The 24318-nt window shown below is 64.0% G+C and overlaps 1 protein-coding gene across 2 annotated transcripts; it reads left to right on the top strand.

Annotated features, from left to right (window-relative positions):
- Nucleotides 1-1763: 1763 nt before the first annotated feature.
- ULK1 (unc-51 like autophagy activating kinase 1) lies at nt 1764-23363 on the top strand. 2 transcript variants are annotated; one of them, XM_053669745.1, is made up of 28 exons: nt 1764-2174; nt 2346-2438; nt 2518-2559; nt 9735-9767; nt 10056-10092; nt 10671-10844; nt 10929-11002; nt 11134-11235; nt 11921-11979; nt 12057-12139; nt 12420-12470; nt 12692-12780; nt 13026-13107; nt 13874-13934; nt 14103-14192; nt 14446-14571; nt 17573-17721; nt 17853-17939; nt 18318-18586; nt 18998-19179; nt 19382-19491; nt 19577-19720; nt 20081-20274; nt 20449-20621; nt 20702-20820; nt 21000-21157; nt 21618-21753; nt 21825-23363. In XM_053669745.1, exons 1-28 carry the CDS (start codon nt 2064-2066, stop codon nt 21875-21877), a joined length of 3081 nt encoding a protein of 1026 aa, XP_053525720.1. In that variant the 5' UTR covers nt 1764-2063; the 3' UTR covers nt 21878-23363. The 2 variants fall into 2 exon arrangements, with proteins under 2 accessions (XP_053525720.1, XP_037016786.2); XM_037160891.2 differs by having other exon boundaries at nt 12957-13107.
- Nucleotides 23364-24318: the final 955 nt, after the last annotated feature.

Genomic DNA, 24318 nt, shown 5'->3' with positions numbered 1-24318 from the left:
CAGTTGCAACTTTATACCATCTGGACAGTTTTCACCCTTCTGGTCCTCCTCTTTGTCCCCTGCCACACCCCAGAACCCGGAGCTTCTGAAGGAGAGTGCTAGCTTTTCCTCCCTGGGGCAACTCCAGGCTGAAGAAGGGACCTGAGGATACATGGCTAACCACGTGGCACGGGAGACCACCCCCTGGGAACACAAGGGTGGTGGGCCTGGAGACCCCTTCTCCCGTCCAGCTCTGGTGGCCTCTGGCCCCAGTGCAGAGGAGGCAGGTGCGGCAGCTGGGCCCTGGCCAGGCAGTGTGTTCCGAAGGCTGGCCACTGTGCAGGGCTGTCGCTGAAGGCTGGAGGTGGCGAATTCTGCATTTGCAGAAGCGATGCTTGACTGGGATCCGAACAACTTGCACGGGCTCTCAGGGTGCGCAGTGGAAAGGACTGACTCCTTCAGGGCAACACCTGTAGGCAGCAGCTCGTGGGAGGGGCTCTGGCTTCTCTGGCTGGCTGTGAGTTTGGGCACATTAACTCGCTTCTCTGTGCCTCACTCTTCACCCCTGTGAAATGGGGCTATGACAGCAAATGCTTTGTGGACTCACTGCGAGGAATAAATAATATATGGCATATGGCGAGCGACAGATTAGCTGTTAAACCCTAGACTATATATGCATATATAGTGAGGTACGATGTATCACGTATGCAAATACACATGTGAAACTATATATGCAGGTAGGTATTGTATACACACCCCCCCTTGAGTAACTTTCTTTTATTTTTAATTTATTGGGGTGACATTGGCTAATAAAATCATGTAGGTGTCAGGTGTACAAATCGGTAACACATCATCTGTACCTTGCATTGCGTGTTCACCAGCCCCAGTCAGGTGTCCTTGCACCATTATTTATCCCCCCTTTGCCCAACCCCACCCCCTTTTCCTCTGGCAGTCACCACACTGCCGTCTAGGATCCAGTGACTTTCCAAACGACAAATAGCAGCCCAGCTCACTGTTGTGCGTCTTACTTTCACTTAATTATACATTTTTTTAAATCCTCACCCGAGGCCATTTTTTTCACTGGTTTTAGAGAAAAAGGAAGCGCGTGAGAACGAGAGAAACAGCGACCTACTGCCTCTCCAAGGCTTCCCGACCAGATTCAACTGGAAGCCTTCCTGGGTAGGGAGGACGCTGTAACTGAGTGAGCCACACCGGCCAGGGCCTCACCATAGACTTTGAAGTGTTTCCCGCCTGGGCACACGTTTATCCAACGCCGCGTGTAAGAATCCGCTCCGTGTCGTCCCACAGACAGGACGGGCAGTGTCCCACAGACAGGACGGGCAGTGAATCGGCTCACCTTTCCTTTTAGACGCACTTGCAGGCCGTTTCCTGTGTTTGGTGCAATGTGGCCGGCCAATGCCTTACTATAGAACACGATTTTAAATGCATACACTCTGACGCAGCTATTCTCTCCCTAAGAATTTATTTTCCTTAGTCGCCAGCCCTGAAATCCACAGGCCACGTCCCAGGCATCACGGTGGCAAATATGCATCCCCTAAGGGACCCAGGGCCTAGCTCTCCACTTCCGACGCGGGGCGCTCTCTACTGGCCCAGCTCTCGCCAACTGAGCCCGCCCCTGGCCAGGCCCCGCCCCTCAAATTTCCTTCCCAGCAGGCCTCGCCACCCACTAAGCACACAGTCGCTTACCGGCCCCGCCCATGACCACGCCCCATCCCACAAGGTCCCGCCCCCAGGCCCCGGTCCCCCTCGGCGCCCAGTGCGCGTGCGCGGGCGTCTCAGGTTCTGGGTCCCTGCGGCCGTGGCTCTTTTGTTTCCCTGCCCGGGCCGGAGCCGGAGTCGGAGTCGGAGTCGGAATTCCTGTTGGCACCGAGTCTGAATCCCAGTCGGAACCGGGTTGGAGACCGAGTCAGGACCGGGTCGGGGAGGAGTGGGATCCGGATCAGCGACCAGGCTGGGAGCGGGCCCGGCCTGCCCGATGGCGCGCGCCCCCAGCCCGCTGCCCCCGGCCCGCGCCGCCGCCTGAGCCCGGCCGGCCCGCTCGCCTGGCCTGCCCGGCCCGCGCCATGGAGCCCGGCCGCGGCGGCCTGGAGATCGTGGGCAAGTTCGAGTTCTCGCGCAAGGACCTGATCGGGCACGGCGCCTTCGCAGTGGTCTTCAAGGGGCGCCACCGAGAGGTGAGGGCGGCGGGCACCTCTCACCTGGGCTCCCAGCCCCACGTCCCGGGGACCCCGTCACCCCCACGCCCCGGGGACCCGTACTGCCTGGTCTCGTCCCGTGCTTTCGTGGACTAGGGGCGGCCTTAGAAGTGTTCTCGGCTTCTAAGAAACATCCCCTTGGGTTTTCAGAAGCACGACCTGGAGGTCGCGGTCAAATGCATTAACAAAAAGAACCTCGCCAAGTCCCAGACACTGTTGGGGAAGGAAATCAAGATCCTCAAGGTGAGCGGGCACTGGTCGAAGGAGGGAAGAGGTGGTGGGTGAGCCGCCCGCTCACAGGAAACTTGGGTTTCTGTCCTAGGAACTAAAACATGAAAACATCGTGGCTCTGTACGACTTCCAGGTAAGGCTCGAACTCTGGCTGCGCTGTGGTGGTGGTGAGGAGACAGCCTCAGGCCCAGGGGTGTCAGGTCCAGGCCAGCATAGGGCCAGAGACCCTGTTCGGTGATGGATGGCCCCAGACTAGCGGCTTCTGTTTGGGGAAGGCGCTGGGCCACTCTGTCTGGCCCGACGGGGACCTGGAGACCCTATGGTCAGCCCTGCTTCCTTTGGGCACGCTGGCTGAGTGCCCACCTTCCCGGGCTGCCTGAGGAGGGAGCGGGATCGGGGGCCACAGGCCGTTTTGGCAGAGGAGGTGGATCACGATCACTGGCCAGGTGAGGCCTGGCTATACAGCTCGGCCTGACCTGCTGGCCCTGACCAGCAGTGCTGTCTCCAGCCCAGGCCCAGGCTAACCCTGCCGGCTTGGCCCACCTGTCTGGGCAGGCCTGTTGTCTGTTGACATTACTCCAGGGCCAGGCATTGGCCAGTCGCTCCCTGCGTCAGACTGGGGGAGGGGAGGGGCCACAGGAGATTCCTGCTTGCTGGCGGTGGGGCCGCCACCCCTGGAGGGCGGGTGGGGCAGGAGGTGGTTGCTTGTTTGATGAGGCCCCCTCAGGCCTAGGTGGCCCTGAAGGCCATGGCCAGGTTCCCCCGTGAGCCCCCAGGGCATGGCGGTGGGGCCCCGCCTCAGTAGGGGCCCAGGACCCTAGATGCCTAGTTTGGGAACTTGGGAACCTGAGGCGGCAGATCTGCGGGCCAAAGTGCTGACTAATGGTTTTGAAACCTGTTTACGGAGCCACGGGACCAGCCCCTGGCTGAGGGGAAGTTCCCGGCCAGGCTGTCTGTGTTTTGGTGGCCTCCTGCCTCCTCCCCCGTTCTCTCCTCCCCTTTCAGCTCTGGGCTGTGGCTTTGGGGGCTGTGGCATGGCTCGAGGTGACACAGGGAAGGCCGAGGTCCAGTGGGACAGTGGGTACCTGGCAGCCCACCATAGAGATGCCATGTCCTGGGGTCAGGAAGGTGGCCCCTTTCCTCTGCCTCCTCCTCCTCTGTCCCTTCTTCCTCCCCTCCCTCCCTCCTCCCCCTCCTTCCCTATCCCGCTGGGCCACACACCTGGCCCTGGGCAGGGCCGCTTCCTCCAGGGTTGGCAGCCCTGCGGCGTCCCCCACAGGAAGTGCTCGGTGGTCAGCTTGGCCTCTGCCCTCTGCCTTCGGGTGGTTCCCTGAGTCCTAGACCCTTGTCTTGGACCCAGGGAAAAACAAAACAAAACAAAACATTTTTAAAAAATAGGTAGTAAGTGATTTGGCTTGAAAAACAAATGAAGCAGGACAGAGTGGGAAACGTAACTCCTGGGCCTGTCCCTGCGGAGCCCTGTCTGCCCCCAGAGGGTCCGCGTCCGTGCCGGCTGTCCCTGTAGGGCAGCGCGGCAGGTGCCTCCCACCACACCACCTCCGCTCCGCCTCGGAGAGGGTGCCAGTCACTCCACGCACCCCTTTCCATCCCTCGGTGGTAAATTACACCCCCTCCTCCCAAGAAAATTACCCCAATTCCTTCCATGAGGTTAACACCTTTAAGCCCAGAGGTTGGGAGCCCAGACCCAGCTCCAGGGCTGGCTCTGCCACTGACACGGGCCTCTGTGCCTCCACCTGTCCCTCCGAGACCGACCGTGGAGCTGTTTGGCCGAGGCTGGTCACAGGAAACACTGCGTGAGTGTTGGTTGTGGTTTTGGTTGTGGCTGCAGCTCTGTGGTCCGTCGCCCCTTGTCCGTCGCTGGCCTCTCCAGTCCCCCGCCGATGGGACGTGAGGGGACCCTGGCACATCAGCAGTGGGGTCGTGGCCGTCCGTGCACTTGTGGGTGCCGTGTGTGCACCTGCAGGGTGCACTCCTGGAAGCAGATTCCCGGGTGGGAGGTGCTTTTAGTAGGGGACACTGGCCGAGTTGCGGTCCGCAGAGGCCGGACCGTGGACACGCAGCGACGCTGCCCGTGGGAGGGCTTGCCTCCCCGAGACCCACTGGTGTGGTTCTAGATGCCCCTCAGAGGTGGGCGGCAGCCTCTCTCGGCTGGTTTTCACGTGCTGGGGTGGGGGGAGGGCGGCGCAGCGTCTCCCACGGCTGCGTGGACATCGGCACTGCCGCCTGCCCTCCCTCCGCCTTGTTCCCCGAGGCTGATGGTGCTGACAGGCCGGGCCCTGCGTCCAGTTCCCCACTCACTCACCTATGTGACCAGGCTAGTCCCTCGGCCCCTTGGTGCCTTGGTGTCACCTGTGGAGTGGCAGACACTGCGTAGACACCCACCTTGAGGACCGGTCGTGGCGGCCACCTGGGTCGCTGGGTTCGGCGCCCGGTCTGCGCCCTGCTGTGGGTGGGGAGTGCTGTGTGGCTGCCGCTCAGAGGTGGGCAGAGGAGCCCCGTGTACCGAGGAAAGCCCGTCTGGGTTCGGTGGCAAACACTCCCGCCCCCGGTGGTGTTTTGTCTATTGAAGTGGTTTTGTTCTGTTGGCCTATAGGATGGGGACATTTGTCAGGCTGATGTGAGCGCCTGGAATCGGACCCGTGGAACTGTTCTCTGGCCTGAGGCTTCAGACCTGGGGGAGGCAGCCGGAGCCCCCGGACTCCCACCGAGCAGATCGCGTGGTCTCAGCCCGCGTGCTGGGTGGTGTCTTCCAGCTCTTGCCCAGGGACAGTGGCCATGGCCGGTTATGGGCTGTGCAGCTAGGACCAGCCCTGCCCGGTATGCCCCGGGAGGAGGGCCCAGCCCGCAGGGACCCCTCGGCTCCTGAGGCCAGGGCACCATTTAGACCCCGCTGTGCTTGTGAGTGGCGGCTGGTAGAGGCCTCAGTCAAGGGAAGAGTCGTCCTTGCTTCAGGGCCTTGGCCACAGTGCTGACCCCCGGGCCCTGGCTCCCTCTGCCATGGGGCATCATGATGCCAGTTGGCCTGAGCGAGGGACGCAGGCGGTGCTGAAGGCCCCAGGCACCAGGGTCCGAGGCAGAGTCCCGGGGGTAGGCTCGGGGTCCTGACAGCTCTGGACCCTATACAAGGTTGTGTTGCTGTTTCTGCTATTTCTTTTGACTTAAACTTTTGAAGTTTACCGCACAGCGGACAAGGCAGAATGCAGGGTACAGAGAGCTCAGTGAAGCGGCTCCTGCGTCCCTCCTGCCGTGGTGAGACCTAGAGCTTGGTTAGCCCCGAGCGCCTGCCTGCCAGGGACCCCCGCTCATCTGCCACGCCAGAGCCCTGTGCGCCCACGGCGTGACGCCCTCAGCATCACGGGAAAGCCGTGTCGTGGGCATCCCTAGGTGGTGCCCGGGACAGAGCTGGGTCAGATCTGCAGTGTAGCTGGGGTGCGGGGTCTTGCAGGACTGTTTTCTGTGGGGCTGCACCAGCTCATGCCTCTTTCTCTGGGAGGGGTGCGGAAGGAGGGCTGCAGGGGGCAGGTCGGCTTGCCAGGCCCCGGGAGCTGCTGGCACTCTGGCAGTTGAAGGGGACCCCCCCCCCCGAGGAAGGCCACGGCCCTTCCCCTCAGGGTGGGCTGGCATCCGTTCCCTCTGGGAGCCAGGAGAGGCCAGCTCTGTCCCTGCTGGCCTGTGGCCTTTGCCACCTTTGGAGCCAAGGTGGCCAGCTGCAAGGAGTTATCGAGGTCAGCACCTGCCTGCCCACTGGGCCAGTCCCGGATCACCAGACAGTGGGCTCAGTGGCAGGGGAGGGTGGGGATCCTATTAAGCAAAGCACCTCAAGGCTCCAGCCGGGCAGCCTCCTGTGCAGAGAGGCCAGGGCCAGCCCTGCCCCAGGGCCCCAAGAGGTGGGTGGGCTCCAGGTCATGCCTTTAAAGGCTTTGCCGCGTTGGCCCCTCCTGGGGGCTGTACAGGGACTGGTCAGGGCTCTAGGGCCAGCCAACTCCGCCTCCCCACTTGCCGGCTGTGTGGCGAGGCCCTCTCGCAGCCGCTTCCTCCCTCACAGGCTGCGCGGCTTGACTGCCGTCCTAGGGCCCAGCGTGTGCAGCTGGGGTATGGGCAGGGTCTGGTGGGCTTGTGCCTGACCACCTCCGGGTCCCCCTGTAATGATGGGTGAGAACCAGCCCCCAAGGAGACCCTCTCGGGAGGCAAGCCCTCTCTGGGACCCTGCCGTCACTTGGCCCTTCAAGTGTCTGTACCGAGTCCAGACTGAGTCCCTGGGGGCTGGCTGGGTGCCCACTCCGGCCCCATTCAGTCCCCAGGGAAGCGTGTGAAAACCAAATTTAGCGCTGGTGGGGGCAGGCAGAGGGGGCACCTGAGGCCTGTCCAGGTTCCGGGTGAGCAGGGCAGGGCAGCTGAGGCCAGCAAGGTCGTGTTGACCTTTCCCTCCTACCCCGGGGAGCAGTGGGGGGCACCCGGCCAGGCAGTGCGGTGCCTGCCTGGCCCTAGGAGGGGCCCGGGGACGCGGCGGGCCTCCCACTCTCCCGACCTGGGCTTGGTGTGGGCGTGGGCTGGTCAGGGGTGGAGGACACACTGCAGCTGGTCCTGGGAGTGTCCTCGCTTGTCTGCGCAGCACCCTGGGTCCCTGGGCTGGTGGGTCAGCACCTCGCCCCCCCAGGGCCCAGGTCACAGCTGGGAGGGACGTGTCCAGGGCTGTGCTCTCTCCCAGGGTGGGGCCTCCGGGGTCTCCCCAGGCCTGAATGCGGTGGTCTCTCCTCTGAGGCCGCTGACCCTCCACACCCCAGACATCCTTCTGGGCCCAGGGTGGGGGGCGCTAGAGGTCTCTGCTGAATGACCCACTGGGGCTCAAGGACAGAGGTCAGAGTGAGGAGGGCAGGCTGGACCCCCTCCACTCATGTGGCCAAGAACCTCGGGTCTCCTGCTCACTAAGGGGCTGTGTGGCCCTAGGAAATCTGGATGGTCCCTTGGGGGTGACAAGTGCTGACCTCTGCAGGGCCGGGTGGGGGCCTGGGCTGGGGGGTTTCCAGGAGCAGTAAGCCAGCAGGCCTCTGGGGCGGGCCCTGTGCAGAAGCCCTGTGGCTTCTTGGGCACAAAGGGGACTCTTGTCACTCTGTTGCAGGGACGTCCCTTCTGGGGGAGGTTGTCCTGGGTTCCGTGGGTGTCCCTGGATCCGGAGGCCGTGATGTGTGCCTTCTGGCTGGCAGCCCGCAGGCACCGTGGGTGTCCCTTCCAGTCCTGCTGAACGGCTCCTTGCGGTGGCTCATGGGGGTGGGCGCTGTGATGGCTACATTTTGTCTGCATCTGTCCTTGTCACTTTGCCTGTTCCTGCCCGCCCTGGCTTGGTAGGTGAGTTTGGGGCTTCCCCGGGGAGCTGACTGTTAGGAGGACCCGGGATGGCTGGGGGCGCCTCGGCCTGGTTTCCGCCGCGCCACACCTCTGTCACTGGGTCTCGCGGAGCTCACTGCTGAGGCGTAAATTTGGGGGCATGCTCAGCACCTCACCGGAGGTGGCCATGGTCAAGGTGACGGCAGGCAAGGGAGCAGGTGGCCTGGGTGTCTTGGTCCCCTGGGTTATTTCTGGGTCTCTATCTCTGGCACCGCCCTCTGCCGGATCCTGTCTCCCTCTAACCCCGCCTGCACCCTGCTGCTGTAGCCCCGGTTCACCCCATGGGTCCCGAGTGATGGGGGTGGGGTACCCGCACCAGGCTGTCGCTCCCCGGGGCTGGCCCAGAGGTGTGGGCTGGCAGGCGGGGCTGGGAGCTCCCAGGCACTCCCTGCTGCCAGGCAGCCGGGCAGGGCTGAGGTCTGCCTTTGTGGACGGAGCCCACCCCGCCCTGGCTGCGCGTCCCTGTTGGGACACGCCCCAAGTGAAGGGCCTGGGGGTGCCAGGCGGGGCACGCGGGGGCAGGCCTGCCCGGCCCAGGGCGCCCGGCTCAGCCCCTGGGGCTTCAGTGTCAGCCTCACACCCTGAGCGTGCCCCACATCTCAGCCCGCTCCCACGTGTCTGCCCTGGACACGCAACCCCCTCTGTCGGCGGGGCGCCGGGGGCCGACATTTAACATCCACACAGTCTCCAGGGGCGCCGTGTTCCCGCGCTCACCCGTGGCGTGTGGGTGTGAGGCCCGGGCCTGAGCGGGGCGGACCGTGGTGGCCGCTGCTCGGCGTCTGCTCTGCCCTGAGGCCTGCTGAGCGGTGTCCCTCCCTCCTCACTTCCTTCCCCAGGACCCCGCGGGTCCCGGGTGGTCTGAGGGCTCACGGGCTGCTCACGGGCCCCTGCCCCGTGGGAGCTGGAGCCAGCAGCCACCTGCGGAGTGGACACCTGTGGTGATGGGCTTGGGCTCCATGCCACGGGCCCAGAGCTGCTGGCGCCAACAGGGTTTGGGGCCTCCTTCCTGCCGGCAGGGCCCCTCGGGGAGGGACTCCCTGCCTGGGGAAGAGCTGGGGGCCATCGGCGGGAGAGTAGAGCGGCTCCCACGCTGTCTGCCCACTGGATACGGCCCCTGCGGCCTTGGTTTACTTCCTCCTCCTTGAGGAGGAGGTGTCCCACGGCCAGGAGGCCCATGGGTGGCCCAGGGCCTCGTGCGGGGCCTGGGTGCGGGCCCTCTCCATCTCCTTGGGTGGATTGAGCTGAGGGTGTGGGTGGCACCCCGCAGCTGGCCTGGCGGTGCCGACCTATAAGTCTAGGGGTGTCTTTGATTCCAGAGCCCAGAGCCCAGCAGTTTCCTTGGCCTGAGGTCAAGGCCTTCACACCCTGGACATCTCCCTTCTCTGTGGGCCTGGGTCTCCCCCTGAGTGGCTCCACCCAGCCAGGATGCCTCATTCTGAACAGCAAGCTGAACCCAACTAAACCTCAGGGTCTGGTCTGACCCTGACCCTGACCTTGACAGAGACCTGGGCAACTGAGGGCCACTCCTGCAAGGTGGCGTCCTCACCCCACACTGACACCTCTTGAGATCTTGGCCCCTTCCCTAGACTTGGCAAATGAATGTTCTGATTGGATGCTGCTCCTGTCACTCAAGCAAATGAACTCAAAACCAAAACACTAGAACCCACTTGGCTGTCCCACATCCTGTCTCCCAGCCACTACCCTCCTGGCCAAGCCCTGGCAGGCAGGCCGCAGGGCAGTGGGTGTCCACACTCCCTGGCTGCTCCTGCCTGCAGCCCAGGTGGTGTGCTCAGGGTGCTGGCTGCCCAGGTCTCAATGGGGCAAGACAGGCTCTCCAGGGGGCTGCCAGGTGGGGCAGAGGGAGTCCCCCTCAGCTCTCACTGCTGCTTCTGTGTCCTGCAGGAAATGGCCAATTCCGTCTATCTGGTCATGGAGGTGAGTCCCTGCAGGCCCGACCGGAAGGATCCTTGTCACTGGGGGTGGGCAGGCCACACTGCCCGGGCCACGTGCCTGTGGGCTTAGGGGCACGGCCCTGGGTACCCCAGTGGCCATGGCCGGTGCCTGAAGGGTGGAAGGTGCCCCTGTCACCTCTTCCAGCCTGGGTTGCAGGGGACACCTGTCCCGGGGAGGGGAGGTAACGCTGGGAGCCGGGCACAGGGTGGGGGGACCCGGGCAGGCTGGGGTGCCCCCGCACTGACCGGGCCTGTTGCCGGTCTCTTTCAGTACTGCAACGGCGGGGACCTGGCCGACTACCTGCACAGTGAGTGGCACTGCCCGCCCAGGACCGCACCGACCCGGCCTGCGAGGGGGAGCAGTGTGCGCCAGCTGCCCCCGCTGGGTGGTCTGGCCAGCTCTCGCATCCCTCCGGCGCCTGCTGGGGAAGATAGAAGGGGGGCCAGAGCCACCGGGGACCCTCTGAGTGGCCTGTGGGCCTGCAGGGTCCCTGAGTGCCGGCCTGTTCAGAGCACTCTGGGCCCCAGTGCAGCCTGCTCTTCGAGGAGGGCAGGTCTCCCCCTGGGGCTGCACTGCAGGGGTCGGTATTTTTAGCCCCCGGATCCTTAAGGGTCAGGCCCCGGGGCTCATTGCAAAGCTTCAGTCCGGGGCGGGTGCTGAGGCAGGTGCTCCAAGTGTCACAAGGACATAGGAGCAGGTGGGCGGGGCAGCAGCCAGGAGCTGTGGGTGGGGAGGGGCCCCAGGTCAGGTCAGAGCTGGGTGGGTGGTGCGAGGGGATGGCCCAGGGTGACCTCGGGGTCGATGGCGGCCTGTCCGGCAAGGGAGGTCCCTGCGGTTCCTGTCCCGCCGGGGCAGCTGCGTCCCCTCAGCCCCATCTCCTCACAGCCATGCGGACGCTGAGCGAGGACACCATCCGGCTGTTCCTGCAGCAGATCGCGGGCGCCATGCGGCTTCTGCACAGCAAGGGCATCATCCACCGCGACCTGAAGCCCCAGAACATCCTGCTGTCCAACCCTGGCGGACGCCGTGCCAGCCCCAACAACATCCGGGTCAAGATCGGTGAGGCCAGGTTGGCGGGGCTGGCGGGCGCGGGGAGGCAGGGGACCGAGGCCGCCCCGCTCACACGTCTGTCCTCGCCTGCAGCCGACTTTGGCTTCGCCCGCTACCTGCAGAGCAACATGATGGCAGCCACGCTCTGCGGCTCCCCCATGTACATGGTAGGTGGGCAGCCCCCAGCCCTGCTGCGTCTCACCTCAGCTGTGGTGATCAGCTGGCACCAGATTAGGTCAGTGCACACTGCATGCCCATTCTTGCCATGGCCCTGACCCGTGTCCCTGACGCCTTGCAGGCCCCCGAGGTCATCATGTCGCAGCACTACGACGGGAAGGCGGATCTGTGGAGCATTGGCACCATCGTGTACCAGTGCCTGACGGGGAAGGCTCCCTTCCAGGTAGGCGAGCCCTGACCGCGCCCTCCTCCAGCTCCAGGTGGCCTCCCAGCTGCGCCTCTGCAGTTGCTTCCGGGCCAAGGCCTGAGTGTCAGCTGGCTCTGGGGCGCACCTGTGTGTCCATGGCATGCCTGAGTCAAGTTCACAGCCTCCCTCCTGCCCGTTCCAATACTGGTGTGACCTACCGAGTGGTAGCAGGACCCAGAGCTTGGGCGCGCCCCACGTTTGGAAAGCAGGGGCCCGCCCTGTGGTGGGACTTCGCCCTGTGTGCCTGTGCGTCTGGTAGTGGCCGCACGGAGCACTGGGCAGCTCTCGGCTCTGGTGCCAGCTTGCCCGACATGGTCCCCCATGTCCTCCGTGGTCCCTGCTGGCACCCTGACCGGTGCCTGGCACTCGGCAGCGCTCGGGGAGGAAACAAGTGAACAGCAGGCACGCAGGCGCCGGGTCTTTCCCGCAGTGCGCTGCCCGCGGGGAGGGCCGGGCCTCTTGTGGGCGGGGCACAGGAACCTGCCTGATTTCAAGAAGCAAACGACCAGTTGCACTGGACGCCTGGAGTGGCCCGAGTCCAGCCGCCTCTTTACACAGAGCGTGGCTGTGGGCTGCCCGCCTTCGGCTCCAGGCCCCAGGAGGTGTACGCACAGCCCTGGCTGGTGCCACCGGGGCGCTCACACCATTGTTCCCCGACCAGGCCAGCAGCCCTCAGGACCTCCGCCTCTTCTACGAGAAGAACAAGACCCTGGTGCCCGTGTGAGTCCCCTCCCCGGTCACGCCCCTGTCCCCCAAAGGCCCCCAGCCGGGCTGACCTCTGTTCCCTGACTCCCCAGCATCCCCCGGGAGACCTCGGCCCCACTGCGGCAGCTGCTGCTGGCCTTGCTGCAGCGCAACCACAAGGACCGGATGGACTTCGGTGAGCGCGGCCCCTCCCGGCAGCCTGCAGCCTGTCCCTGAGGCGCGGGCTGGGAGACCCGGTTTGCAGCAGGAGCTGTGCTGGGAAAACCACACCTGGGGGACGGGCGGGTCCGGGCCCGATGCTCTGGAGCCCAGCCCTGTGTCTGTGCCGGGCGCGGTGGGCGCGGTGCTGGCCGGGACAGGAGGCAAGGCCCGCTGCGCCTCGGTGAGGGGCGGCGGTTCTCCCAGAAACCCCGGTGTCGGGGATCTGAGGTCTGGCCTCCCCTCCCCTCCCGCAGACGAGTTTTTCCGTCACCCTTTCCTCGATGCCAGCGCTTCTGTGAAGAAGTGTGAGTCCCCGAGGGCCCCGAGTTCCCCATCCCCACCCCCTTTCCCCTGGGCTGCACCCCCTGCCCAGGGGGTCAGATGTCCAGGTCCTCAGCCCCCTCCAGCCTGGGTGCAGCGGGCTGGGGGTGGGGGCTGCGCTCCTCTTTGGTCCCGGGTCTCCGTGTGCTGGGGGCAGCTGTGTGCACCCCGCGGGCGGAGTGGTGCTGACGGCTGGCCCCCGCAGCCCCGCCCGTGCCTGTGCCCTCGTACCCGAGCTCCGGCTCCGGCAGCAGCTCCAGCAGCAGCTCCACCTCGCACCTGGCCTCCCCGCCGGTGAGTGCGCCAGGCGAGGCGGGGCAACACCCAGTGACTGCTGCGTGGGGCCCAGGCCCAGCCCGGGGGTGGTGTCTCCACGTGGAGGGGAGGTGTGGCCCCCTGGGAGAGGAGCAGGAGGGCCCCGGCAGCCCCTAGCCCCGGGCCAAGTCTCAGGGGCCCCTCTCTGACCGCAGTCCCTGGGGGAGATGCAGCAGCTGCAGAAGACGCTGACCTCCCCAGCCGATGCTGCCGGCTTCCTGCAGGGCTCCCGGGACTCAGGCGGCAGCAGCAAGGACTCATCATGTGACACTGACGACTTCGTCATGGTCCCCGCACAGTTTCCAGGTCGGACCCCTGCAGTGTGGGGCCGGGGGGTGGGCAGCGTGGCCCTCGTGCTGGGGGCTCTGTGCATGTGGCAGCCGACCTGTCTCCACCTGTGGGCCCTCGGTGGCTCTCCGGGAGCTTCTGGGAGCTAACCTGCCCAGTCAGTTCGGCCGCAGGGTCAAAGCCAAGTCCTGCCCTCCGTCCGTGGGTGGTCGGAGGACCTACCCCGCCCTCTGCACCCCACCCTGCCTGGTTCTCCTCTCAGCAGCCATGTTGCCTTCTGTCATTTGGGTGTGGAAACCCTCTCTGGAGCACCTGCTCAGACCTCTGGGGTGGGCCTGGCCCCCCGCATCCCTGCTCTGGGGTCCTCAGTTCCTCTCATGACCCTGGACGCTGGCACTTCCCGGGCTGGGCTGGGTCTGAGTGGACCTGGGTGTCCCTGGGGGCAGCGATGACCCGGGCTGAGCCTCTGGCAATGTGAGGAGGGCGGGGGAAGACAGGCAGCTGTGGTGCCTGGTCTGGACTTGGCCAAAGGCAGGGGGAAGACAGGGGCCCTGGAATCTCTCTCAAGAGCCCTGCCGTCCAGGCAGGCAGAGGGAGTTCCCAGTAGGAGTGACAGAAGTGGGGACACAGCACTGGTCCCACCATGGTGCGCGACCCCGCCCGGAAAGAGACCACCCCACCCTGTCCCATGTGTGTGTGTGTGTGTGTGTGTGTATGTGTGTGCGTGCGGAGCCACAGTCGGGGAGGCAGCCTGGGCCCAGCCTTGCCTGTCCCCTGTCCGCAGGTGACCTGGTGGCCGAGGCAGCCGGCGGCAAGCCCGCCCCGGACAGCCTGATGTGCAGTGGGTAAGCTCTGCTCGGCCACTCCCTGGGAGAGCGCGGTGCGGGCCCTGCCAGGGGCCAGGCAGCTGGGGAGGCCCGGGCTGTGGTGCCCTCTCAGGGTGGGCCGGGGAGAGGCCAGGGCCTGTGCGGACCGCTGACCGCCTGCCCGCTCTGCCCGCTCTGCCCTGCCAGGAGCTCACTGGTGGCCTCAGCTGGCCTGGAGAGCCACGGCCGGACCCCGTCTCCGTCCCCACCGTGCAGCAGCTCCCCCAGCCCCTCGGGGTGAGTAGGTGGAGCCTGGGAGTGGGTCCCCCAGCACTCCTGGGTGGTCCAGCAGAAAGGACTGTGGAGAAGGGGTGTAATCCATGGGGCGGGTGACTGCAGGGACCACCGAGGGCCAGTGCCGCCAGCACATCTGGGCCTACAGGGCCTGCCGGTCCTGACCAGAAGCCCCCGGGGAGCAGCGTCGCGGGGTGAGCTCCCGGCCCTCCCAGGGGCCGTCTCCAGTGACCCCTCCCTGCCTCTGCCCACACAGCCGGGCGGGCCCCTTCTGCAGCAGCAGGTGCGGAGCATCTGTCCCCATCCCGGTGCCCACGCAGGTGCAGAACTACCAGCGCATCGAGCAGAACCTGCAGTCGCCCACCCAGTGCCAGGCTCCACGGTGAGTGCAGGGCCCGGGGCCCGGCCCGGGCGGTGGCGTGGGCCCCGCTGCTGCCCCTTGGAGAGGTGTGAGTGGCCTGCACTCACCGTCACGCGGGCTGTGCGTGGCGCGGTGCAGACTGGCATCCTCAGTTGACGACAGCTGTCTTCTAGACGCCAGCAAAGCAGGGGCGTCCAGCCTGCGGCCCGCGTGGGGCCCGGGGTGGCTGTGAATGTGGTCCAACAGAAAATCGTCAATTTACTTAAAACGTGAGATTTTTTTTGTGATTATGTGTCACGATGACATGTAACACAATGACACGTAAAGCACGTGTGTAGTACACTCTCGCCATGTGTGCACGTGCATGGCTTGCTTCCGTTTTACGGTGGCGTGTGGCTTTCGGAGTGTCCTCTCCCGGTGCGGGCGTAGAATCCCCACCGTCAGATGTCCCGCACGCTGGTGGTGACGCAGCGAGGCGGTGACTCTCGACACCGGTTCAACCTACCACTGCGGCGCCGGGCATTTAGTGCTTGTCAGGGGTTAGGCAGCGGTTCTCCTCCGGCTGCTGGCGCACTGCCCGCATGCCACACACCCGGCCGCCGCTGAGGAAGGGCCCCAAACTTGCCGTCTGTTTTCCTGTCAATCAATTTCCACAGTAAAAGTAAATAAAGTCCCTTACCTATTATTTTTTTAATCCCAACGTGGGTTCCACGAAGTCTCAGAAGAAAGATTAGAGGTGAAGGAAGATTGCTCAGCGGAAAGTGGACAGGCGGCTCCTTTTTTGTCCAGGGAGATAGTGAAGCCCTCTGCCTCATTTGTAGGGCATCTGTGCCAGTGTTCAAGGACTAGAGTGTGAAAAGCATTGTATGCAAAAGTGTGCTGCCAGATTCAATGGGTATGAAGGTTTGCGTCATAAGGACAAAATAGGGGAACTGAAAAGTCTGTTCTCAACAAAACGTTTTTCAAAAAGTCACAACTTGGGCAGATTCCACTGTGAAAGCTAGTCGTGTGGAAGCATGTTTGGAGCAAAAGTCGGAAGCCTGGATGGCGACTTCGTGAAGCAGTGCGGAGGAAGTGTCCAGCGGGACGTGCCCCGAGAGCCAGGTGTTCATCGGCTCGTCTCACACCGACCGCAGCCAGGCGAGCTGCGGAAGCTGGGGAATCTGCTGAAAGATGTTCGGCGAGTGAAGCTGCGGGTTTTCGGTTTTGGGCTTTGGTCACGGTTGTTCGCACCGATGCCACAGATGGGGCTCACTGGCTGTTTTCATCAGAGGTGTTGATGGTGACGTGATGTCACTGAAGAAGTGGGTCGTTAGTGCCACCGAAAGACACAGCGGGACCCAGAGAGGCACGAGCAGCGGTGAGAAGTGCGCCGGAGCGGCTTTCCTTGCCCGTTGCCAGCACGTCTGGTGCAGTCACTGTGGCTGGTGCCCCGGCGGCGGTGCAGGGTTGGGGGGCAGTAAAGCTAACAGAAGACGGTGCGATTGCCGCCCAGACCGGCGTTCCATGAAGTGTCATCCCCTCGTACGTCAGGGAAATTTATGCACAAAAGCTTTAAAAATGGATGACGTCACTCAAATCAGCATCAGGATTGAATTTCCTAAGAGCCGAGGGACTGAGTCAGCGCCGGCTCCAGGAATTCCTTCGAAACACCCATGCCGACTGTGGCGACGCCGCTCACCTCTCGGAACACGATGGCCCAGTCCAGGCCAAACACTGGAAAAGCGCTGTGATTTGTAACGCGTTGTCCAGTCGTTCATGGCGTCAAAACACAGATTTGGGCCGGAACTGGACGATGAAAACTGGCTTACAGATCTAGCACGTTTGGTGGATTTACATGAGCTACACATGCGTCATCTGGGTGACACCAGCTCATCAATACCATGTTTCAAACCAGAAGGGCGTTCCCAGTGAAGCCGGAGTTAGGGCGAGCTTGGACGAAGGCAGATAACTTCACGCATTCCACCCCGTTGGCTAAACACAGCCCTGTGGACAGTGGAAGACACGCAGCTTTGCTTTTTGATTTGAAGCAAGGATTGGAAAGCAGATTTCCAGATTTCTGCTGGGAAAAATCAATACTTTGCTATGGTTGTGGCTCCTTTTCAGTGGACATAAACACGTTGTCGGCCGATTTTCAGATGGGATGCGTGCAGCTGCAATCTGACGTTCAGCCTGGAGGGAACTCCTTCGTGGAGTCCCGGTACAGGTCCTGTCTTCCCAGAGGCAAACACCTGCACTTCGCGGCCACGCCTCGCTCGGGCCGCAGCACCTGCACGTGCGAGCAACTGCCCTCGAGAACGAAACACGTGAAGAGTGAGATCAGGGCCAACACATCGTAAGAGCCGCTGGAGAGCTCGCTGGGACTCGTGGCCACGTCTGTCCCACCAGACACGGGCACGCCGGTCTCTGTGTGCAGCGTCACACACCCGCCAGCCAGGGTGACGTGGCCTCTCGTCCTTTCGTGATGAAAGTACAGAGCTCGTCGGTGACGTTCCACTGCTTAGATGCGGACGCTCCCCGCATCGGTGCTCGCACACTCGGGCCTGCTCGGGGAAAGATTATGGAGAGGGCTGCCCCGTGATCAGGGTCATCTATTATGTGAGGACTCTTTTGCTTCCCTGGTGGCCGAAATCAGGAAAACTGTGCACGAGCCTCTCTTTTGCTCATCGGTTGTCATTAGCGTTTGTGAATTTAACGTGTGGCCCAGAGACGCCGAAAGGCTGGACACCCGGTCCCAGGTTTCTGACAGCTGTCTGCCAGGTGTCCATAAAGTATGTGGGGCTCACAAAACCTGTGTTTCACGGCACATTTCAACAGGAGGGGGGGCCTTTTCTGTAACTCACAGAAGGCCCTGTGGGCTAACGGTCGTCCTGGCAGACCCCTCGACCCCTGGCCTAACAGTGCCCTGGGGGACACACTGGGACTCCCCACCTCCCAGTTGTCCTCCATCTGGGAGGGTGAGGGGGGTGAGCCATCGGGCAGGGCTGTGGCCTCACTTCCTGGCTCCCGTTCGTGTCCCCAGGTCCTCCGCTATCCGCAGGTCGGTCAGCACCAGCCCCTTGGGCTTTGCACGGGCCAGTCCGTCCCCGCCCTCCCATGCTGAGCACGGAGCCGCCCTGGCCAGGAAGCTCTCCATGGGCGGTGGCCGGCCCTACACGCCGTCTCCCCAAGGTGCGTCCTTGTCCCTCCGGTGGGTGCGGCCTTCAAACTGGGATGGGACTGGGCATCTCTGCGTGGATGGGCTGGGGGGGGGGGCTGTCACCTCCACCAGGCACTGACCGTGGCAACCCCTCTTGTCCAAGTTGGAACCATCCCTGAGCGCCTGGGCTGGAGCGGGGCGCCCTCCCCACAAGGAGCCGAGATGCGGAGTAGCCGGTCCCCTCGCCCAGGTAGGTGTGGCACCGGCCCTGTGTGTGACCATGGATTTGGGCGGGGGAGAGGAGCCCAGCGCCACGCCTGGGGTGGCTGTCTCTCTGCCCTCGAAGCCTTCTCTCCTCCAAGCAGAAGGCAGGTAGGAAGGAAGACGGCTGTGGGATCCCAGCCTCCCTGGACCTCCTGTCCATGCTGTGTGCCTTTGGGCGGGTGTCTCAGCTGCTCTGCACCCGTCCCCTTGGGTGCACAGTGGAGCACTGTCTCTCAGGTGGCCAAGAGGGTAAAGGGTGAAACGGACAGACTCGGGGGCTCCGTGCACGCTCCCGGGTGGCAGTGTGCAGGGCAGGCTCGGCGGCCCCCCGACCGCAGTGACCGGGCCGCCCTGTCCCCCTCAGGCTCCTCCGTGCCTGAACACTCGCCCCGCGCTGCTGGGCTGGGCAGCCGCCTGCACAGCGCTCCCAACCTGTCCGACCTGCACATCGTCCGCCCCAAGCTGCCCAAGCCCCCCACCGACCCTCTGGGGGCTGTGTTCGGCCACCCGCCGGCCAGCCCCCCGCAGCCGCCCCACGGGCTGCAGTCCTGCCGACCCCTGCGTGGCTCACCCAAGCTGCCTGACTTCCTGCAGCGGAACCCCCTGCCCCCCATCCTGGGCTCCCCTACCAAGGTAACAGGGCCCCCGAGTTTCAGTGGGTAAATGTCCACTTCTTCCCAACTCCTGTGCCCACAGGACATGGGCCCCCCAATTTAGAGGCAGTGCTCTCAGTGCTGAGTCTTGCTAGTGGCTGTGTTCCTGTGACAGATAGGTCCCCAAAGCCACAGTGTCTGCTCTGTGGCCCTTAGCAGAGCAAGTGTCCCAACCCTGGCTCAGTGCCCCACACCCCCAGGACACCCAGGCCACCACCTCCGGGAAACTGGACACAATGAGATGGGACCAGAACCTGCAGCCACCCTGTGGTGTGGCCCTGGAGGCCCACGTGTGGGGGGCGGAGCCCTCCGGCCCAGAGCGCTATGGTGGGAGAGGTGGGGCTGAGGGGCTCTGGGCTGGTTTCACTCCCCATGGCCCCGCCTCCCCCAGGCGGTTCCCGCATTCGACTTCCCCAAGACCCCCAGCTCCCAGAACCTGCTGACCCTCCTGGCCCGGCAGGGCGTGGTCATGACGCCCCCACGGAACCGCACGCTCCCGGACCTCTCCGAGGCCGGTCCCCTCCAGGGCCCTGGCCTGCGGCCCACCGAGGACACCAAGGGCCCCTTCGGCAGGTGAGCGGGTGCCCCTCCCCATGTTGTTGGTCATTCAGTCCCTCGGTGGCCCTTCTGGACCTCTGCTTGTCCTCTGCACATTGACAGTGGCTGTCCCGATGGGCAGGCGTGCGGGGCTCTGTGCCCAGCGGCCAGCGAGCTGGGGGAGCCTGCCTCTGGACCCCCAGGGTGGCTGATCGCTGCCCCTCTCCTCACCCTGAAGGTCCCTCAGCACTGGCCGCCTCACTGATCTGCTCCTTAAGGCGGCGTTTGGGACACAGGCCCCGGACTCGGGCAGCTCCGACAGCCTGCACGAGAAGCCCATGGAAATCGGTGGGTGGGCAGTGTGGCTGTGGAGTGGGGGTGGGGGTGGCGTGTGGGGGCGGGTGGGCCTGAGCACATCCTCTTGTTCCCACAGCGCCCTCTGCTGGCTTCGGAGGGAACCTGCAGCCCGGTGCCCGGGCTGGGGGCGCCAGCAGCCCTTCTCCGGTGGTGTTCACTGTGGGCTCGCCTCCCAGTGGGGCCACGCCGCCCCAGGGCCCCCGCGGGAGGATGTTCTCAGGTGAGGTCTGTCACAGTGACCCCCATAGGCCGGGCAGTGCTGGGTGCCTGGGACACCGGCTCTGAATCCAGCTGCCCTGAGATGGCCTTCCTCACGAGGTCAGGAGGCCTGGGCGAGGGCCCTCCCTAGGCTCAGTGCAGGCCACACAGACAGGCCCCTGTGCTCGGCGCCCAATCTGCAGCAGGCGGGGGGGGGGGGGTGAGCCGCCCACTGTGAGCTCCAGTCGAGGGGACAGAAGGAGCATAAACTGTACCCAGCCCACCCAGAGAGGGTGGGACCAGGATTTGTGTTATGGAGTCCAGGGCACTGGGGCTGCTCACGGGGAGGCGAGAGCACATCTTGAATCGGCCCCCCCCACAGTGGGCTCCTCCAGCTCCCTCTGCACAGCTGGCGCAGCCTCCGCCCGCCACCTGGCGTCTGGGGCCTGCAGCGAGGCCACCCCCGAGGCCCTGGCCCCTGGCCACTGCTGCAGCTTTGCCGACACCATGGCCGCCAACCTGGAGGGAGCAGTGACGTTCGAGGCCCCTGACCTCCCTGAGGAGACGCTCATGGAGGTAAGGGGAGCTGGGGGCACCCTGGGCTGGAGTTTGTGTGCCTTGGGGCAGGGTGGGGCCCAGGGCAGCGTGGACCCTGACCGGAGAGGGAGGGAGCAGAGCAGCGGCCCCCCGGGGTCTGGCCCCTGGCCACTCCTATCCGACCCCCATCTGACCCCCAACTGACCCCCACAGCAAGAGCACACGGAGATCCTGCACGGCCTGCGCTTCACACTCGTCTTTGTCCAGCACGTCCTGGAGATCGCTGCCCTGAAGGGCAGTGCCAGCGAGGCGGCCGGGGGCCCCGAGTACCAGCTGCAGGAGAGCGTCGTGGCCGACCAGATCAGCCTGCTGAGCCGCGAGTGGGGGTGGGTGTTCCTGGCAGGCTGCAGGGAGGCCACCTGGGGTGTGGGGCCCCCAGCCACCTGACACACCTGCCTCCCACCAGCTTCGCGGAGCAGCTGGTGCTTTACCTGAAGGTGGCCGAGCTGCTGTCCTCCGCCCTCCAGACCGCCATCGACCAGATCCGGGCTGGCAAGCTCTGCCTGTCGTCCACCGTGAAGCAGGGTGAGTGTGGGCTCCCTAACCCCCGCCCCGCCCTGGGAGCACGAAAACCAGGGACCGGGTTCAGGAGGGCAGGTGACCGCGGGGAGAGACGGGGAGAGCAGCCAGCCCGGGGGGAGCCGCGGTGCGTCCCGGTGCGTGGCGAGGGGCCGGCCTCAGCGATGCCGACGCGCCCCGTGCAGTGGTGCGGAAGCTGAACGAGCTGTACAAGGCCAGCGTGCTGTCCTGCCAAGGCCTGAGCCTGCGCCTGCAGCGCTTCTTCCTGGACAAGCAGCGGCTCCTGGACCGCATCCAGAGCGTCACCGCTGAGAAGCTGATCTTCAGCCACGCGGTGCACACGGTACAGTCAGGCTCTTGGCTGGGGAGGGGGTGACACCACGCAGGCCCCCAGCGGACAGCCGGCCTGGGGCCCTCCAGGCCCAGCTGGCTCCACAGTCCAGGTGCATCCCTGGCCGCACCCTCCCTGAGACTTAGTTTCCCCCACTGGTGGGGATGAGGCCACCAAGGGCACCAGTACTGGTCCCTGGCCTGGAGGCCCAGTCTGCTCACGTGGGGCCACTGAGCCTTTGGGGTCCTTCAGCCCAACGAGAGCAGCCCGGTGGCGGTGCCTGTTTCTGAGACCACTGATTAACATAGTTAAATGCACACCAAACAAACGTCCTAGAAAAGTCTGCCTCCCCACCAGGGGTGACCCCTGACTGCCCTGGGGGTTGGGGTAGCTGCTGGTCCGACCTGTAGCCCCCGGCTGCCCACGGCCACACGGGCACCTGTTTAGACGCCCCGTGCCGCGGGCCACACAGGTGCAGTCGGCCGCACTGGACGAGATGTTCCACCGCCGGGAGGACTGCGTCCAGCGCTACCACAAGGCGCTGCTGCTCATGGAGGGGCTGCAGCAGCTGCTCACGGACCAGGCGGACGTGGAGAACATCGCCAAATGTGAGCGCTGGCTCGCCCGGAGGGGCCGGGGCAAGGGCAGGGACAGCGCTCACCGGGCCTCCTCCCCGCAGGCAAGCTGTGCATTGAACGGAGACTCTCAGCTCTGCTGACCGGGCCCTGCTGACCGGCCTTCATGCCTGACCTCTCAGGAGCCTGCCCACCAGGCCCCAGCAGCCGGACCTTCTCCACGGACCCCGTGGTGGGCTGCCAGGGACAAGCCTGCAGCCTGTGGCTCCCAGGGCTGGGGGAGCACAGCCTCCCCACCGTGCATCCAGAGCCAGGTGCCCAGGCATGGCTGCTTCCTGGGCCTCTGCCGGCACTGGAGGGCCCGCACGGAACCTCAACCCAGGCCAGTCCCCTGGCTGCCTCCAAGGCAGGTGAGGACATGTGAGCAGCCCCCCACCCTGGCAGTACAAGCCGGGGCCCACTCAAGCCAAAGCCTCCAGACCAGCCCAGGGCCCGCCCAGGAAAAGGTGTGGGCTCCTGGCCCCTTTCCTCCCCCAAGACCACCACCCAGCTTTGTGAATCACCAAGCACTTTATGCAGGCGGACTCGTGCCAGGACTGCGTGCCCAGTGTGGCTGCTGTCCTAGAGGCGTGTGTACATACCACACACATATATACACATATAAATAGCCCACTGCGCCTGCTGCCTGGCCCACACGAGACACAGCATCTTCTTTAAACGTTCTTTTAGGGATACGCCGGATGACGGGCCCAGCTTTCTAAACCCAGAGCAGACGTGACAGTCTTTCACACCCACTCGTAAAATGTGTCTTATTTTTCTGCAGCTCTTTTTTTGTTTAAAGAAGAAAAACTCGTAGGTGTTTAGCTAGTTAGCACGTTTTGTTTTGGAAGGTGGGGGGACCCATAGCAGGGTGGTGCACCTGCGTGGCTCGCTGGCCTGCTGTCCCTGCCGATTGGGGCAGTGAGACCCTTGCTGAGAAGACGGTGGGCAGGTGAGGGGGTGCATTTTGTGGAAAAACCTCATCCAGCTTTCCCAGTAGGTTTCGATGTCAAATGCCTCTTCCCTTTCCCCGCACCAGGTCCTGGCCCCCTTCAGAGGGGCCAGAGGGGTCAGGGAGGGCCCACTTCCTGGCTCCAGGGGACTTCTCTGGTCTGCCCAGCTCTGCTCCGCCCCCTCCAGTGCACCCCGGGAGTGTGGAGGAAGCCTGGCCAGCCCAGGCACCTGGCCAGGGCTTTCGGGTCTGCACCACAGACCCCCTCAGACCTGCGCGTGTGTCTCTGCAATACTTGAATATCGCCCTGTGCTGGGACTTAGGAGCAGCCCGGTGACTCTATCTTCTCGTCACCAGTGACGTTATATTTTTCCTGCTGCACAGGACATGTTCCTATTTATTGCTTTGTGGTCGGCTGGACTCCAGGTCTGCCAGGAGGCTGGCGTCAGGGCGGGCGGGCCTCCTTCCCAGTCCCTCTTGTAGTGGCACCGTGTGTCCCGTGCGCCGCCAGCCAATCCTGCTCTCCACGAGAGAGCACTCAGTTCTCAGTCCACTTCAGGAGGAATTTCGTGTGGTTCCCCTCCCCACCCCATGCCAGTTGTGTTAAATTGTGTAATATCCATTCAAGGAAATAAACCGTTGGAATTGTTGAGTGGCTGTCACTGTCTCAGACCCAGCACTGCTCTCCCCCCCCCCCCCAGCATCCTGCCCTCCTGCAGCAGCACCCGGTTGGCCCTGCACAGAGGCGGGCTCAGCCTGGGGACCAAACTGGCCCTGCCTGCCGGGGCTCTGTGACCGGTCCCCTCACTGTGTCCCAGCAGGATGCTCCCTGGGCCCCGGGGGACGCCTGCCTCTCGGGGTTCTCCAGGGGTTCACCCAGGAGGGGAATGTGGGGTGACTCCTTGCACAACTTCAAGCAACTGCACCAGACTTTGCGTGGCATCCACACCTGTTCCGTCCCCATCCGATTCCCACACCCTCGGCAGCGCCGGCAGAGCTCTGTGTCTCCCCCCAACACCCCGTGCGCGGTGGGTTTGCAGGTCCGTGGTGACTAGTGACCTCCAGGGTCTTTTCACAGGCTTGTCTGCCATTTCCAAACCTAAATTGTCAGAGAAATGTCTATGCAAGTCCTTTGTCTTTTTTTTTTTTTTTAATTTGGGTGGTATCTCTAATGTTGAGTGGTAGGGTTTGCATTTTTTTCAACGACATAATGTTTTTGTGAGTTAAAAATAGCCCATTGAATGACCAAAAAGGCTAACCACAACTCGAAATGAAAGTTCATGGAGGGGTAGCAGTGAACTTTTTTGAGGAAGCGAAGGTGGGGCCTGCTCAGGGCCGGCTTCCTCAAGTGCAGACACGGCCCCCAGAGAGGAAGGGCCGAGCCGGGCGAGGCTGGGGCCAAGCTGCACGTCTGCTCTGGGTCTCCGAGTTTGTCCGTAACAAAGAAGTGCTCGAAGGGGGTGGGGACAGTCGTGACATGTGGCTGTTGCTTAACTGTTGCGTTTGCCCACGTCCACAATTGCAGTCGTCCAGCATCCGCAGGGCACGTTCTGTGGGTTTGAACAAATGTGTACCGACACGCACCTGTCGTCACGGGGTCATACAGG

This window comes from Artibeus jamaicensis, unplaced genomic scaffold (assembly GCF_021234435.1).
Source record: "Artibeus jamaicensis isolate MK-2021 breed Jamaican fruit bat unplaced genomic scaffold, CSHL_Jam_final contig_525, whole genome shotgun sequence".
Taxonomy (NCBI): domain Eukaryota; kingdom Metazoa; phylum Chordata; class Mammalia; order Chiroptera; family Phyllostomidae; genus Artibeus; species Artibeus jamaicensis.
This window is presented reverse-complemented; position numbering and strand designations above follow the sequence as displayed.